This window comes from Cervus canadensis, chromosome 27, assembly GCF_019320065.1.
Source record: "Cervus canadensis isolate Bull #8, Minnesota chromosome 27, ASM1932006v1, whole genome shotgun sequence".
NCBI classification, from domain to species: domain Eukaryota; kingdom Metazoa; phylum Chordata; class Mammalia; order Artiodactyla; family Cervidae; genus Cervus; species Cervus canadensis.
In genome coordinates, this window is record NC_057412.1 from 34,785,062 (window position 1) to 34,803,549 (window position 18,488).

Consider the following 18,488-nt stretch of genomic DNA (forward strand, 5'->3'; position numbering starts at 1 on the left):
CCTTTCATTAAAATTTGTTCTAGTTTTCATAGCTCCTTTTGTTCTTCAACAATCACATTCTGGGACTGTACTCTGGTAATTAAGGTTTGATTCAGGGAAAACCAGAAACTTTCATATTATTCATTCTCTCATTTGTTCTTTCCATCATTAGGTTCTGCCTTTCCTAATCTACACTTGTGTGACTCACACAGCCAGATTTAAGGAATGTATCCACCCCAGGTTTCTACACCCATTCCAACACAATATATTAGCCTTATAAAATCCAGTCACTAACCAGCAAAATTCATGTGCTGCTCTTATGAAAATTTGTCCTACTCATTATGTAATTCAGTAATAGCCCACTCATAATCTAATTCAAATGTGAAAACAGGTGAAAGAAAGATGAAGTCAAAGCTGGTTTCCCTGAGAGACTGTTTTGGAATAAAGCTTTAGGGCCTTCCACTCAATTCACACTTAACAATTCACACTTAACTCTTCTGCTTTCATTACGAAAAAATGAAAACAAACAAAGTATCTCCTCTGATCAACAGTGTCAGCCGCAAAACCCATTAACAGTTCCTGGGATACACAAACAGAATCTGGGTAATAAAGTCTAAGCTTTCTCTTCTCCTTTGTGCTTAAATTTCACTTGTTCCAGTTTTCACTTGTTCACAGGGGGCTGAACAGAGAGGGGCCACATACAGAGGCCTCATACATGGCCCTCAGGATCAGAGTTCCTCCTGTGAGCTGGCTTACCTCAGGTAAGGGGCCTGTGTGCAGAAACACCACGCAGGAGCCTCAATTCAAGATGGCGGAGGTGGCGGGCCCTGGGCGGAGACGCTTCGCTCCACACTGTGTTCTGGAGCATGAGCGGCAAAGCTGAGTCTGCTCTGCCAGAACGCCACCCCCTCCCACGGCAGCCCACCCTCCTCCCATTTTACGCAGGAGATCCCCGTAAAGCAGCCCGGCCCACAGCCTGTCAGAAGGGCTTCTACTCTAGAGCTGGAACTCCCACCTCTCATTCTCTGATCCAAGAATAACCTTCCTTTGCTTCTGAAGAACCAAACTCGGTCTCCTATTCGTTCGAGTTACACCAGGCAGAACGTCCCTTATTGGAAGACTGACTTGGGAGGACAGGTAACAATGGAATTTAGTCACACATTCTTTTGTTTGGATTCTAAAAAAAGGTTTAACTTCCTTGACCCCTCCCCCCGCCCCTCCCCCCCCACAAACAAAATAGATATTTAAACCCTAGTTCGTGATGATAAAATTAAACTTTACTTTTACAAACATAAAAAAAGAAGAAATGTCATTTATAACAAAAAATTCAAATTAAACATTTTTATAGGTTTCATTAGTTTCTAGACAGCAATAGAGGTAAGAATATTTTTTAATGTGATTCATATCACAAGAGAATCTTGTTTTCTTGAAAAAGGACCTTTTAAAAATTCCAGGAAGGTTAAGGTACCACAAAATAATCAAGATATGCACATTTGTAGGTAAAACACTTCAGCTATTACTGAAACATAAGTATAATTACACAGGGTAAAAGATATTATCAGCAGAGAAAAAATGCCTTAAGTATGCTTTGTCTTCTGCCAAACTGATGGACACGAGTGAGCTCTAATATCATTATGTTTAGAAATGGCTTCATCCAGATCCAACTGTACACCATTAATGTTCACTTCCATACAGCCTTGATAAAAGGCATTCACTGGTGTGGCGCTGAATGGAACATCTGTTAAAACAGAATATTAAAATATTAGCCCAAGACTTTTAGCATCTTACTTGCTTATAGTTAGAGGAATTATTCAGATTGCTCATTTTCAGTTAAATTCTAATCCTAAAAGAAAAAAAAGAATAGAAAATAGCATTCTTACTTGTGGTGTTCTACTTTACTTTCTCCTTAAATCTGAGCAATAGGTTAAGCATTATTAAGACATTTTGTTCAACTCAAAATTATAGCTACTTGGAAGTCTTTTTTAAATGTCACAATAAATAAGTCTCTTTTATTATTGCTGGAATATAAGTAGATTTCTGCATTTTCCAAAGAAATAAGTGTCTTGCGGAGCATACAGTAGCAAGTCATAATAGGGAATTCACTGTTATGTAATGTTTGGTGTTCTGAAAAATAACAGTTTCAATAATACTTCAGTGAATAGGGCCTCAAGGCTTTCCTATGCTTTTACTCTCCTTATCAAACTCAATATTTAGGCAACATCCTTGAATTCCTGAGAAGTATGGTTCATCTTCAGAACAGCCATCTCTCTATTTGCTTCCTCTGTTCTTGGCATCTCATCTCCATAAATTTTAATTCCCAATGGATATTTTTCATCTCTTAATCTTCCTTCTCAGTACCATATATATATATATACTTCAAATTTCCCACTTCTAACTTGTCAATGTAGTGAATAAATCCATACTTTTCTATGGGCTCAGCATTTGTTAAGAAACGGTTTCAAGTCTGGCTGACTATCATAGACTATATCATTGTTATAAATATCCCTGGAATCATCTATTTCCGCTGAATTTAATTCATAATATGTGACTTAACATGCCTATTTTGCATATCAATTAAGAAATTACCCATTCCCTAGTTCACACTCTTCAGTTCAGTTCAGTCGCTCAATTGTGTCTGACTCTTTGAGACCCCGTGAACCGAGGCACGCCAGGCCTCCCTGTCCATCACCAACTCCCGGAGTTCACCGAAACCCATGTCCATAGAGTCGGTGATGCCATCCAACCATCTCATCCTCTGTCGTCCCCTTCTCCTCCTGCCCTCAATCCCTCCCAGCATCAGGGTCTTTTCAGATGAGTCAGCTCTTCACATCAGGTGGCCAAAGTATTGGAGTTTCAGCTCCAACATCAGTCCTTCTAAAGAACACCCAGGACTGATCTCCTTTAGGATGGACTGGCTGGATCTCCTTGCAGTTCAAGGGACTCTCAAGAGTCTTCTCCAACACCACAGTTCAAAAGCATCAGTTCTTCTGCGCTCAGCTTTCTTTATAGTCCAATTGTCACATCCATACACGACCACTGGAAAAACCATAGCCTTGACCAGACGGACCTTTGTTGGCAAAGTAATGTCTCTGCTTTTTAATATGCTATCTAGGTTGGTCATAACTTTCCATCCAAGGAGGAAGCGTCTTTTAATTTCATGGCTGCAGTCACCATCCGCAGTGATTTTGGAGCCCACAAAAATAAAGTCTGACACTGCTTCCACTGTTTCCCCATCTATTTGCCATGCAGTGATGGGACCAGATGACATGATCTTAATTTTCTGAATGTTGAGCTTTAAGCCAACTTTTTCACTCTCCTCTTTCACTTTCATCAAGAGGCTCTTTAGTTCCTCTTCACTTTCTGCCATAAGGGTGGTGTCATCTGCATATCTGAGGTTATTGATAATTCTCCTGGCAATCTTGATTCCAGCTTGTGCTTCTTCCAGCCCAGCGTTTCTCATGATGTACTCTGCATATAAGTTAAATAAGCAGAGTGACAATATACAGCCTTGACGTACTCCTTTTCCTATTTGGAACCAGTCTGTTCCATATCCAGTTCTAACTGTTGCTTCCTGACCTGCATACAGATTTCTCAAGAGGCAGGTCAGGTGGTCTGGTGTTCCCGTCTCTTTCAGAATTTTCCACAGTTTATTGTGATCCACACAGTCAAAGGCTTTGGCAAAGTCAATAGAAATAGATGTTTTTCTGGATCTCTCTTGCTTTTTCGTTCATATTCTTAAGTCTTAATTTCCACTTTTCCTCAGTATTTCCTCACGCTTTCTAAACACATCTTGCCTAAAATTAGTCCTCAGTGCTATTGACAAAGTCCTGGAACCACAGAAATTCTGACATTTTTACTTCTTCTGAACTCTTTCACTGTTTGTTTGATTTCCTAAAATTGCATTCAACTAATTTGTGAATAAGGTAGTAGGTGGATTTCAATGTACTTAGAATTCATTCATCTGAACCATAATTATACTTCCTAATAATTCACCACATTAATGTAACTATGCATGTATACCTATCAATGGATCTATCTAGCTAATGGATCTATTTATAACTTTTATAACCTATTTACTAAATCATTTTAATATATATATCTTGGCCGTGCTACTTGGCTTGGCAATTTCAGTTCCCCAGCCAGGGATTAACCTGGGCCACAGCAATGAAAGGGCTTTCCTGGTGGATCAGTGGTAAAGAATGTGCCTTTCAATGCAGGAGATGTGGGTTCGATCCCTGGGTCAGGAAGATTCCCCTGGGGAAGGAAATGGTAAGACACTCCAGCATTCTTGTCTGGAGGATTCCATGGACAGAGGAGCCTGGCAGGCTACAGTCCATGGGGCTGCAAAGAGTCAGACAAGACTGAAGCCACTAGCATGCACACATGTGCAACGGTGAAAGCACCAAATCCCAACCACTGGACCACCAGGGGGCGCTGCTACAGTCTATTTACTTATATTCCCCCAAAGCCTAGAGAAAATGTCCACATACGGGAAATGAACACACTGAGCAGTTCAAGTATTTTAAAGATTAGCTGAAGTTCAGACACCAAACTATTCAAAAGTGTTTCTAAAAAACTTTCTGCCTCAATTTTTTTGTCATTTAAAGTACAGTGTTGATGCCAATGTCATATTTTCCCATATTAACCACTTTTCCTCCAGTTTTCCCCGTCTTGGTAAATGGAATCTTCACCTACGCAACTGCTCATGCCAAATACCTAAGAGAGTCTTTCAATCATTAATTTCTATTAGCTTTGCTTCCCACATATATCTCCAGTCTAGTCACTGTATCCTATCTCCACTAACATCACCCCAGTCCAACAGTTTCCGCTGCTTTCTCATGTGCAAAATGGAGATAACAAAAATATCTTCCTCATAGGACTACTTTAAATATTAAATGATACACTTGAAACACTTGAACAATGCCCAGACTGTTTGTTATGCACCATTTGAGGCAGTATAGTTGTCACCATTGTTATTGTAACTGCTTCTTCATCTGAGCCGCTTCATTAGCCCCCAACTCATCTCACCCACTTTTATCTCCCACCTGTCCATCTGCATCCATCATGCAGGCAAATTTTCTTAAACTGCATCATTGAGATACCACTTCCTTGTCTAAAACTTTTTAATGATTCTTCCGGCTCCAATAAGACGCAGGACTCTGGACCAGGTCTATAATAATCCCACCCACCACCCATTTCACAGCCTCCTCTTGCATGACCATCCCCCTTGCTCAATGTGCTCTCATGCTACTGATCTTCTATACATTCCTCAAGCATGTCAACCCCTTTCCATTCTGCCATGGACAATTTGCATACTAGCTCCAATCTCCACCCTGATTACCTGTAAACTTCATTTAATCCTTCAGATATCAGAGTTGTATCTTATTCTCTTCCTCAGAGAGCTTGTTCCTGGCCCCCCCAGCCAGATCAAGGCCTCACTTTTCAGGCTCTAAAAGCAACCCCTACATTTCCTTCATAGAAGTTATGAAAATTTTAATTTTTAAAATATTTTCTTAATCAGTTGTTTAATATTTGCCTGTGTCATTAGATGGTAAGGGTCTTAACAGCAGAGATTGTATCCATTTGTTTATTGCTGTGTCCCTACTGCCTGAGACATAGGATCTTAATAAATATTGGGTGAGTGATGGTTGAATCGAAGAATAAATATTAAACTCGGAAGACAATTGTGAGTATAAAATGAAATAGCAAATCATTTGTGGCTAGGATAGTCAAATGCATCAAAACTTGGTTAGTTTCAGTTTACCATTAAAAAAATTAAATAAAAATGACCAATAAAATGTTCATGCAAGCCCCCAGAAAAAGAATAATGGTTACTGGAATTTTCTCTTCCCTTCTGATGCCCCTTTACTACAATTACATATGCTCTCTATATATACAGATGCTGTTTTACTAAAATTGCATATTTAAAATAGTATCAATTTCATTAAAAAAAAAAAAAACAACACTTTTTAAAACGGAAAACAAAGTAAGAAGATACCTGGAAGGCCACCCAGGTAAGTGGCCACTGTTCCTTTCATTGCTTCATCCAAGATGGCAAATTGTCTTTGAAAGTCTTCAGAGTGGAAGCTATCCTTTGTAAGCTGAGTCAATAGTTCCAAATTGTTTCTGTTGACTCTGATTTCCAGAAAGGTTTGCTGATCAGAACATAGACTTATGGCCTGTATCCGAGCTATTACCATACTTTCAACAGATACCAGGATATCCTGAAGAACAAAGACTCATTATAAACAAATACTAACAGTAATGCCAATTAAAAGAGACTTTGGTTTTTAAAATTCAAGAAACTGAATTTCAATGAGGTGGGGAAAATATGATCAAGTCTTCAAGTTTAAATGAAAAAACGTCTATTATCATAATCATTATTTTTGAATATATATTAATTTTACAAACTCCAGGTTTAGCTAAGATGTGAATGTACAGCAGGTTCTGAAAACTCAAGAAACCAATGGGAACTTAAGTAGTATCTTAAGCAACAAATTTCTTTTTATGAGCCTTCCCAATTTTAAAACTTACATATGGAAAAGGAAGGAGCTGAATCATTCTTTGTTGGGGAAAAGACCTAGAAAACTTAAAGTGCTTTAGTAAGCACATCCAGCAAGACTGAAAGGTTTATTTGTGCCACACAAGAAATCCTATAGACTTGGGACAAACTGAGTGACGTCTCTGAGAAAGAAAAACCAGGACTGTTACAGAGTATTTATCAGAAGGTTCTCAAATATATATACATACATATATGTGTGTGTGTGTGTGTGTATTTATTTTCGAATGTTTTAAACTGCTGATACACTAAATTAACTCAACTTGCCAAGAGTCATCTATGCAGATAGCTTACCAGCATATAGAGGAAATATAAAAAGGGAGAGAAAATAAAATCAAAACTAAGGAGATGGGTGTTATGCTGCTTTCCAGATAGCAGAAAGATATTCTGAAGTATTTACAGAAACACATGAAACATAGACAAGGTAAAATAAATATCAAGGACATGGCACGTGTTAACCTCCTCTACTATTCTGAATGTAGTGTTGAAGGCAGGATTTCCATTTTGCTTTTAAAAAAACCAAAAAACTGAAACCCAAATGTAGCAAGCTCCTGTAGTCTACTGGAGACAAAACTTAACAGGATTTTTTTCAGGTTGCTTATAGTTAACCATCAGAAACTCCCCACAACCATCCCTTAAGTTGTAAACAGCATCTCTTTTTATCACTATGGGCATTATTCAATTATACGTCTGTTTCTAAAAGTCACAGAGAACATCCAAGTCAACCATGGCACAAATGAAAGCTACTTGCGGTAACTTGTTGGAATCCACTGTGGATGACACAAGGATAAAATTATTAATCTCTAATAGAAGGCTGAATAATACAGACCTTCTGATAACTCTCATGTTTTCTTTTATCTGAGAGTGTTTTCTGTTCTTCCTTCTAATTTCAAGGCAGAGTTGCCAGTAGGAAGCCAAGTACACTGGTTTTAGTTTTCCCTAGTCTTTTCTAATTTACTTACGGGAGAAAAGATTAAGAGTATCAGAAAGCACAAAAAAAGTATAATTAGACACTGAATATTTCAGAGTGGATTGCAATCAGACTCACTTTTATTCTGTTAGTACAGATAAATTCCCATGATACTTCAAAGATTCTGAATAAGGGCGGATCTCCATGTACTCAGAGAAGGCTCCAAGCAGCCTTTGTGGGAGTCTGCCTAATCTAAACTATAGATACAATACACAGGTTTTTCCATTCTCCCCTATCCCCTTACCGCTCAGTTCAAACCTCGGAAATAAGCCAGCAAAAAAGTAACAATAATGAATATTTATTCAATCTTTAATGACATGCCAACTAATTTATGTAAGTTATCTCATTTCATTTTCAAAACACCACTTTGAGGTAAACACTGTTATTCTATCCATTTTACTGATTTTTAAAAAATACAAAATAAGGATCATAAAGGTTCAGAGTCAAGTTACCTGAAGCTTTTCAGTGGCGGAATCCACCAAGCACAAGGCAAAGGGCACTGTGTCACCGGAAACCAAGGCCAACATAACGCCGGTGCCCGCTGATGGGCGAATATTCAAGGACACATTGATTTGCCAAGCCTCGGGATTGGATTCATTCTCTGTTTAAACAATGAAACAGAAGCAGGATCAATGTACTCCTAAGTGCACCAGAAGAATTAGCTATAATCTTATTAATATTCAAAGCCATCTTTGAGTGATATTATAGAATTTAGTTCTTTCTCAATGATCTATATAACCTAGGCAAAACAGAGCAAGAGAAAACAGTTTTTAATGCCGGCAAGAAACACACAGATGTTCTCATCCTTTAGTTCTTCTGACAACAGAATTCTGGGTTGTGGTGTTTAGAATTATTATGAATTTTCCATTCGCTCTTTAACAGCTCTCCCTTCTGTCTCACATGTTCTCCAATGCTCAAAATCTCAGAGTGGTTGTATTTTAAAATACAAGAAAGTATGACAAATTTATTGTAATATTTCTGAGGGAAAATCTGAGTACAGCTGCCAACCCCAGCCCAGTACTTCTCTTCCTTATAGGAGTCAGGTTAGAGCAGTGGGAAAGAAAAATCTGATCTCTATACATAGGGGTGTGGGATGGTTTGATAATAGAGAAATATTCTGAAGCCAACAGTTAACTTTGAAATTCTAATAAGAACTCTTCTGTAATTATCTTATCATAATACTTAACATTCTTTTTCTTAATTATTAGGTCGAAAATCTATACAACTAGAGTGCAAGCTCTGCAAGTCTCTTTTTACTGCTTTCCTCAGTAATCACTTAACAAATGTTTGCTGAATTAATATGATTTCAAAACAGTTTGATTTCTAATAATTTGAAATAATTTGTAAACTAATAATCTGAAAATATTAGCTTAAGATCTGAATGAAGTCTTCCCCGTTTAATACAAACAAATGTATAACAATAGCCCAAATACCACTTTGAGGCTTTAAAAGGGTGAATGTGAATGGAGAAAATAATTCTCCTTTGACAAGATATTCTTCCATTTAGCCACATCTAATACTATTACATTTTTCACTATAATCCTTTAAATTCCACCCAAGAGGAAAAAAAACCTGTATAATCATTTTGAAGTAAGTAAATTTACTGTAGGACATTAACAAGCTCAAAATGAACATGCAGATGTGGAGAAATTATAATGTAACATTAATTATAAAGTAGGCCACGTTTATGCTATCTGTGAAACAACTAGTTAGTTACTTATGAAAGTAAATTCAGGTACAATAAAACTATTTTCATTTTCTTTTCAGAGCTTTTCTTCCATTGGAACAAATTATCATGGGCCTAGTTTTTTTCTATATTCAATCATCAACTCAGTTAATGTATTTTTTAAAAAAAACCTTTATATTCAGAACAGAGCTAAAGTTAATGACATTGTATTCATTTACATTTAAAAAACAGAAAGCAATAGTAAGATGCTTCCTTAAAACTATAGTAATACTTTTAAGGCTGCAAATAAAGTTAAAATCTGACTTTTTCTTAAATCAGAGTATTCAAATTTACCCTAAATTCATACTAAATACTGTTAGTAGCTCAAATAATGAACTCATAAAACAGAAAATGACATAGAAGCCAACAAAATAATTAAGATACACAAATACCTAATAAAAATATGGTGAGATATTCAATTTCAATAGAAACTGGGATAATCAAAACTACAAGATTTACTTTTTCAACTCTCTAATTAGAAACAAATCTTGAGCATAAACTTTCTTCTGTTGGTAAAAGTTTAAATTGATAAAGAGAGGTCCTCTGGCAAACCAGCCATTACCCTAAGAACACGGTATATTAAAGGAATTTGAAGGGTAGTCATGAAAACAAGAAAACGTAAGCAGTTTAACTCTTGACTAGATTGATTCAAGCCCTCTCATTAAGAGTCTAGCAAATGGACAGATATGCTTATCTTCAAATGTTAATATGATTTATCTCAGTCTCTACTGTTTTATCTGACACCCATCTTTAAGCCAAAAATTATTAAATACAGAAGAAAAACAACCCATAGTCAAGAGAAAAAGCAATCATTATGGCTAGTTTTAGATATGACACAGATTTAGTTTCAATTCAAAACAGCAAGGAATTTTTGCTATTTGTTAATGAATAAATGTAAACATTAGTGAGAAGAGAAAGATACAATATGAGATCACTTACTATAATCTATGCTAAATTGAGCAACTCCAGTACCAGGATAGTAGGAACCCCTCTCCACAGTGACAAGACAATGCTTATTTTGTTTTTCTTGAATGATTTCCTTTACTCCTGAAGTTCCTTGATTCATCAAATTCCAGCCTCGAATACATCCATCTAGACGAGGGTTAATCTAACAATATAAAGTATAGACCAATGAATGCATTTTAAACTTAAAAAAGGGGGGCTTTGTTGATTATATTACTATGTCTATTGATATTACTATACTTATTGATTATATTACTGGATACAGATTTTCATGTAAGGGCAAAATTCTTCTTTGATGACGTTTTAAAATATTTAGAATTTTATCTAAATTTTTTCCAAGGTCTCCTACAGATGACAGTCTTTTTCAGTAAAAGTGCGTTTATAACATCAGAGACCTTCACTGGGATCCTAATGATTTTTAACATCTATCCTAATGATTTTTAACACCCCAAGCCCCACCTGCCTCTCCTGTATCATCCAGCACTAACTTTTCTGCTCTCTAGTTCCACGAATGCTTTTAGCTGTGGCCCTGAGTTCTCAGCTGCTTTTGCTTTTTGTTAACTATATTTACAACATAGGTTTGTCTTGCCATAAAACACTAAGCCTTTTCAGGAACAAAAGTGTTTTGCATTCTTTAGTCTCACCAAAGCATCCAGCCACACTCAGACATGTAGCCATTTCATAAATAGTTGATTTTTTTTTTAATAATTTATTTTACTTTTAAAATGTCTTGATTTATCAATTTCAAAGGACAGGTATATTCACTCTGACATAAGTTAACTAACTCAGATTTTATATCATATCACAAATCTTTTAAAAGCTAAGGCGACTGAAATATATATAAAATAGTAAATATTTAAATTAAACCAGTAAGTGTAAAATTGGCAGATTCATGACTTCAAATGAAAAATTTTAAACTCTTCAAGGTCAGTGATCAGTCTCCTTCATGAAACCTTTTCCACAGAAGTTAGACAAACACATATAGAAAAATCATCTATTATATCTAGCTTCAATTTATGACAGGCTGCAGTTTTATTCCCATCAAAGATTTTCTTTTTAAAATTCAACCTTATGTATAGAGCAGACTTTTGGACTCTATGGGAGAAGGCGAGGGTGGGATGATTTGAGAGAACAGCATTGAAACCTGTATATTATCAAGTGTGAAACAGATCGCCAGTCCAGGTTGGATGCATGAGACAAGTGCTCAGGGCTGGTGCACTGGGAAGACCCAGAGGGATGGGATGGGGAGGGAGTTGGGAGGGGGGATTGGGATGGGGAACACATGTAAATCCATGGCTGATTCATGTCAATGTATGGCAAAAACCACTACAATATTGTAAAGTAATTAGCCTCCAACTAATAAAAATAAATGAAAAAAAATAATAAATAAAATTCAACCTTACATGCTATACTTGTCTCCCAAATTTTAGTCCTAAAACAGACCTAAGAAAGTCTTACTTTGACTTGCTTCTAGAAAATAATGTACTTTTGGACTCAAATATATACATTTATACGTCTAATGGCTGAGTATGAACTATTATGATGTTAATGTTTAACTGATGCTTGAAGAATTTTTAAAAATCTACTTCTCCATGAGTAATGCTGGGAATTTAAACAGGCTCAAAAACACTACATTCATTTTCTTATTTCCTTACTATAATTTCAAAGGTTGATAATGCTATTTTCCCACGTTCAGTTCAAGTTTTCACAGTCAGTGTGTTCAACAAAATAACTTCATTTGACTCTCAGAAAAACACATTTTCAAATCTATTACAGATGAAAGATTTCATCCATGATGAATGATAAAAGCTTGGATCATTACCGGTCTAATGAGTGCATTCTCCAATTTCCGAGGTATTCCTGCAAAGTATACTTTGGTTTCTAGAAACCCATTGGTGGGCTTAAAAAGGCTTTCGGGCTTATTTATATTCATTACAGCTTCTTTAGCTATTTTTACACTAATACTCTGTTCTAATTCTTCCACAGAGACCTACAATTAAAGAGACAAAAATTATAAACCAACCAAACATTACTGCATTTCATAAGATTGAAAAATCCTGTTATTATTCAAGTACATAATTTTCCAAAGTAATCATTTTAATGCACTTGTTAATTTGTTCCAATACATTTCACATGTCAAATTAGTATAAAGGTGATAAAAATGTGTTTTACTGTGATAATTCTTGATCAAAACTAAATCAACACCATATTTTTAAAGTTAAAAATCAGTATTTTTCTATCACATTTAAACATTCATTTATAATATATATCTTTCAATCCCAGTGTGCAGAGAAGGCAATGGCACACCACTCCAGTCCTCTTGCCTGGAAAATCCCATGGACAGAGGAGCCTGGTAGGCTGCGGTCCACGGGGTCGCTAAGAGTCGGACAGGACTGAGCAACTTCACTTTCACTTTCATGCATTGGAGAAAGAAATGGCAGCTCACTCAGTGTTCTTGCCTGGAGAATCCCAGGGATGGGGGAGCCCGATGGGCTGCCGTCTATGGGGTTGCACAGAATCGGACACTTTCGACTGAAGTGACTTAGCAGCAGCAGCAGCCATAAAATTAACAGTTTAAAAAAAAGAATCACTCTACAGAATCTTAGGAGACTTTTAAGTGCCCTTATTTTGCATTTGTCTGATAGTATAAATATGAAATCAATAATGTGAATACATTTTAACATAAATTAAGAGAAGCTAGTACATTCAGTATTGTTTATTAAACACATATTATATTTTGTTTCAAAATTCAAAAGTAGTTGAAGTCATAAGAAAGCATAATACATTAAATTAAATTGGGCTTTTCCAATTCTGAAAGTAGTTTGGGTTTCTAAAAAAATTGGAAGTAGTGGTAAACAATAAAATTTTTTTTCTTATAAAGGCAATCTGAAGAACCATCGCTGCAATTTCCTCATATAAAACTGTAGGACTCAACATGCAAACTCTGCATTTACTTACCAATCGGGGTAGCCAGACAATAGGCATATCAAAGCACTACTACAGGAAGAGAAAAATTATGCTCTAAAGTAAAATAACACCCCAGCATAAGCCTTCATTTGTAGCTTTCATGTTATTCTATGTATATGAGCAAGCTTTGACAAATATTATACTTGAACTTAAGTATTTACATATTGAAAAATATTTTTTATAAATTATATTATTTTTAATATAATATTTAAAACAGTATATTGGATGTGATAAGAGTTTAAAACCACAGATTGACAGTAACTTATCTTGGGGTCTTTATAGCCCTCTTTATGCTGAATTTCCAAAAGCTTTTAGTCTATCTTAAATTAAAGGCTGGATCTTAAAAATATACTCCGAATCTGATCACTTCTCAGCACTCCTACTACCAACACTGAAGTCAAAGTTGTCATCTTCTTTTCACTGTGTTATCGCAATAGTCTCCTAATCCCATATCCTGTTTTATCCTTGTGAAAGTGAAAGTGTTAGTCATCCAGTCGTGTCCGACTCTGCAACCTCACAGACTGTAGACTGCCAGGCTCCTCTGTCCATGGAATTCTCCAGGCAAGAACACTTGACTGGGTAGCCGTTCCCTTCTCCAGGGGGTCTTCCTGACCCAGGTATTGAAGCCGGGTCTCCCACACTGCAGGCAGATTCTTTACCATCTGAGCCACCAGGGAAGCCCATAGTTGTGGCCCACGGGCAATAGTTGTTCCGAGGCACGTGGGACCTTCCCAGGCCAGAGACTGAACCTCAGATATCAATAACCTCAAATACGCAGCTGACACCACCCTTATGGCATAAAACAAAGAAGAACTAAAGAGCCTCTTAATGAAAATTAAAGCAGAGAGTGAAAAAGTCAGCTTAAAACTCAACATTCAGAAAACTAAGATCATGGCATCTGGTCCCATCACTTCACGGCAAATAGATGGGGAAACAATGGAAACAGTGACAGACTTCATTTTCTGGGATCCAGAATCACTGCAGATGGTGACTGCAGCCATGAAATTGAAAGACATTTGCTCTTTGGAAGAAAAGCTATGACCAACCTAGACAGCATATTAAAAAGCAGAGACCTTACTTGGCCAACAAAGGTCCATCTAGTCAAGGCTATGGTTTTTCCAGTAGTCATGTATGGATATGAGAGTTGGACTATAAAGAAAGCTGAATGCCGAAGAATTGATGCTTTTGAACTGTAGTGTTGGAGAAGACTCTTGAGAGTCCCTTGGATTGCAAGGAGATCCAACCAGTCCATCCTAAAGGAGATCAGTCCTGGGTGTTCATTGGAGGGACTGATGCTGAAGCTGAAGCTCCAATACTTTGGTCACCTGATACAAAGAACTGACTCCTTGGAAAAGACCCTGATGCTGGGAAAGACTGAAGGCAGGAGGAGAAGGGGACGACAGAGGATGAGATGGTTAGATGGCATCACTGGCTCGATGGACATGAGTTTGAGCAAGCTCCAGGAGTTGGTGATGGACAGGAAAGCATGGTGTGCTGCAGTCCACGGGGTCGCAAAGAGGCGGACATGACTGAGGGACAGAACTGAACTGAGGGACTGAACCCGTGTCGTCTGCATTGGCAGGCAGATTATTTACCACTGAGCCACTGTCTTTACTCTCTACAGTTTCAACAATCATTAGGTCCTAACCAGGATCATCTTTTAACATGCAAATTAGATCATATCACTTCTCAAAACCATCTAGGGTCTTTCTACTTAACACAAAATTCAAGGTCTTATTCCAGACCACATTTCTGACCTCACTTTTTACTACTCTTTCCCTCTCTCACTCCACTGCATCTACACTCACTTTCATGTTGCTGCTCAAATAAAAACAAACACATCCTCTAGCCTAAGATTGTATTTGTTGTTCATGTGACACAGAATTATCTTCTTTCCAAAATATCTGTTGTCATGTGCCCTCAAGTCTTGGATTTAAAGGAATCCCATCAGAGATGGCTTTTCTGACTCCATATGCACACTCACCATCATCATTCTCTACTGCCTGGCTTTGCTTTTCTTTTTCCTCATAGCATTAATCACTATCTGACATAGCTATTTGTTGACACATTTGTAGTTTTCATCTCACCACCAAAATGCAAGCTCCATAAAAGCAAGGACTTTTTTGTTTTATTCACTATTGCATCCCCACCACCTAGAAGAAGGAATAGCACAGAAAGTGCTCATAAAATATTTTGTTGGATAAATGAAATTATACAAATTATACATTTTCCACCAATATTAGGACTGTAGCCAGCTATGAAATATAATAATCACTTACAAGTTATCAATATTTATTCCTACAGGTTATAGCCATTCTAATGACAGTCATTACACATTTGATTTTATTTACCTGAATTATAAAACAATTCTAAGTTATACATTTTAATTTCTTATTTTTAACATATTTTATTTAAAATTTTAAAATAATTTAAAATTAGTGAAACAACTGCTATAAAGTGAATAGTCCAGTTAATAGGTTAGTTTAACTTAATCACTTTGTCATTAATTAAAATTAAAATACTTATTTAAAATATTTTCTTATTTTAAATAATTTCTGGGCTGCATAAATTTGTTTGAAACAGTATAATTCATTAATAAATCATCAGGATTATAAGTTAGTAGGACTACCATGCTACCATAGTGAAAGTGAAGTCATTCAGTCGTGTCTGACTCTTTGCGACCCTGTGGACTGTAGCCTACGAGGCCCCTCCGTCCATGGGATTCTCCAGGCAAGAATACTGGAGTGGGTTGCCATTTCCTTCTCCAGGGGATCTTCCCGACCCAGGGATCGAACCCGGGTCTCCGGCATTGGAGGCAGACGCTTTAACCTCTGAGCCACCAAGGAAGCCCTTGCTACCATTCTATCTTAAATATAAAAGGTATGGAGTGAAAAAAGAAATCCTATTTATCAGGGGAGTGTAAAGTGCAAAAATTGTTAAGACACTGAATTCCAATTTAAAGAAAAACCAATAGCACCAAATTTATTACCAAAGTTTCTCTCCGACTTGCTAATTGTTCTTAAATTTTACTTTTTCTATAAGCTTGTATTCAGTTTATAGAGGGAGATTTTAATTTAAATGCTGAAGCTAAAACATGGGCATATCATTAAATAATAGTTTCTTTTTAACAAGAATCATAAATATAGGAGATGAATGAAACTGAACAGCTGCCTTCCATTCAACCCGAATTTTGACTTTAACAGAATATAACTCATGAACAATTCTTCAATAAATACTACTTGCAACTCATGATCACTTCACAGATAAATATTTATCTTCTTCTTTATATACATTATATCCTACCTAGAAATGTATTTAAATTCACCTTCAAACAGCTGATACTTTCAATTTGTATAAATTCATTGAAAAAAGAATTCTGTTTACTCTCTTTTACTGAAAAAGTGATTTTAGTGGTTTTAGCTAGGTGATTTAGGGACAGCTGGCATTAAAGTGTATTCTTCAGTACACTGGAAGAATAGCTGTATGCATCAAATATTATAGATACAGATGTAGTAGGAAAGATGTGGTAAAAAAAAAAAAAAAAGCTATACTAATAAGCAACAGAAGTGAAAGAATTTTAACACCTTCTCTGACAGTTGCATTTGATCCTCTGAAGCCACTATTCTTTCAAAGTCAGGAGCCCAAAAGCCATGGCTACCAATCAACAGATAGCCCCCTTTTTGGTGAACCACATCTGCACCCAACTATTCTTTATTACACTTTCCTGTAACATATTTCACATTACACTGTATTGGTTCACAGTGCCACATCCACTATTAAACTGTTAAGAGTCTAACCTCAAAGAACATGGACAATCTCTTACTATGGTTTCAGCCCCTTGGACTCAGGAATATAGCACTTTAAACTTGCTTACTAAATCCGTATTGAATATATGATTGCAAGAGTGGATAAGTATAATGAAATAATTTAGTGATGACTTTACATGGTTGCTTAACATGGACCTTTCTTGACGGTTCCCATAGACTTAGAAAGTGTCTCTTTGGGTCACCACATTCTAAGGTGAAGCTGGTCTTCTCAGCTCTTCTCTGCTGAAAGTAGCATTGATTTAAAGTGACATTCTCCCCTCTGTAGACTAACAGTAATCCCTTCTCCAAGATAAGTTCCATTTGAATACAGTAGATTAAAGTTCTATTCTTGATTATTCAAATAAAGACTCCCTTTTAGGGATTACCTAAAAATGCTAGTTTCTAAGCATTCTGATTGGCTCCAGCTAGTGTATCCTATTTGTACAAATCCACTAATCTACATGATAAATTTAAAATTAAATTAAAATTTTAATTTTGTTACTACATGTATTTCTCTTTTACATTAAAAATATTGATGGCTATCCAGTGTAGCTGTCCTAGATCAGTGTTATCTTTGCATAACCCTTGACCTTATAGGTGCGATATCACAGTTCACCAGTTACAGCCACTAAAAAAGGTAAAGTTAAAAACAAAATAGTTATTTTTAACAAAGCAAATAACTGAAAACAACTTCAGTTATGGGAAATCCACACATGTTGAGAGAGAATAATTTCTCAGACCATTTCAGGTATTTACAGTGCGTAGAATACACTTCACACAACATCACATAAACCCAAACTTATTTTGGTTTGGTATCACTATTAAAGTAATGATTAATGATTTTATACAAACTGCATCAGAGTGGAATGATTCTTTATAAATTCTGCAAAACATACCATATTCCATAAACCATCATTAATAACTTTGCCGCCAGTTGTCATTTTGACTGTATTTTCATTCTTAAACTGAATTTCAATCTTTCCCTCACGAAGGGCAATCAGGAACCAAGCTGAGTGATCAGAAGATTCTGCATACAGGATAACACCTTCTGAATCATATGTCCGGAAATCAAATTCAGCTGAAAATCTGAACAATGGACAAAGAGAGAGCCTGAATAGTGAGAAATATTGAAGATCATGTTTTTCTTTTATTCTCGAACTGGCAAATAGCAGTATGTTGAAAGAGACAACTCTTTCACTAGAAAAAATAAAAGAGAAGGGCCGGATTAAACCCTTCTTGTATTATCTCTGGCTCCATGTGTACTTAAAATCAAGCTGTTTTACTTTCTTGCTTATTCGTGGAAACTTTTTTCTAAATGAGCATATGCCTTGATAAATTTTTCATCTTTTGGCATTTGTTTTGAAAGCTCTTTTAAATGCTGGAATACACATGTATAAATATTGGGCATATTGTCTCAAGCCTTTTATACACTATATAATGTAACATGAAGAGTCTTCTTTTTTTTTTCCTGTGTCCACATATGATTAATAAAAGATGTTTAATCCATGATTAGTTCAT

The 18,488-nt window shown here is 36.2% G+C and overlaps 1 protein-coding gene across 1 annotated transcript in view; it reads right to left on the reverse strand.

Moving 5' to 3' along the window:
* Window positions 1-1,234: 1,234 nt before the first annotated feature.
* PROS1 (protein S) overlaps window positions 1,235-18,488 on the reverse strand; it is a 68,773-nt gene continuing 51,519 nt past the window's right edge. The window contains exons 10-15 of the mRNA XM_043448895.1: window positions 17,867-18,056; window positions 12,020-12,187; window positions 10,174-10,342; window positions 7,961-8,109; window positions 5,978-6,203; window positions 1,235-1,717 (exon numbers count right to left, since the gene is read on the reverse strand). Coding sequence (XP_043304830.1) covers window positions 1,557-1,717; window positions 5,978-6,203; window positions 7,961-8,109; window positions 10,174-10,342; window positions 12,020-12,187; window positions 17,867-18,056 — 1,063 coding nt within the window. The 3' untranslated portion in view covers window positions 1,235-1,556. The remainder of the gene's footprint in view (window positions 1,718-5,977; window positions 6,204-7,960; window positions 8,110-10,173; window positions 10,343-12,019; window positions 12,188-17,866; window positions 18,057-18,488) is intronic.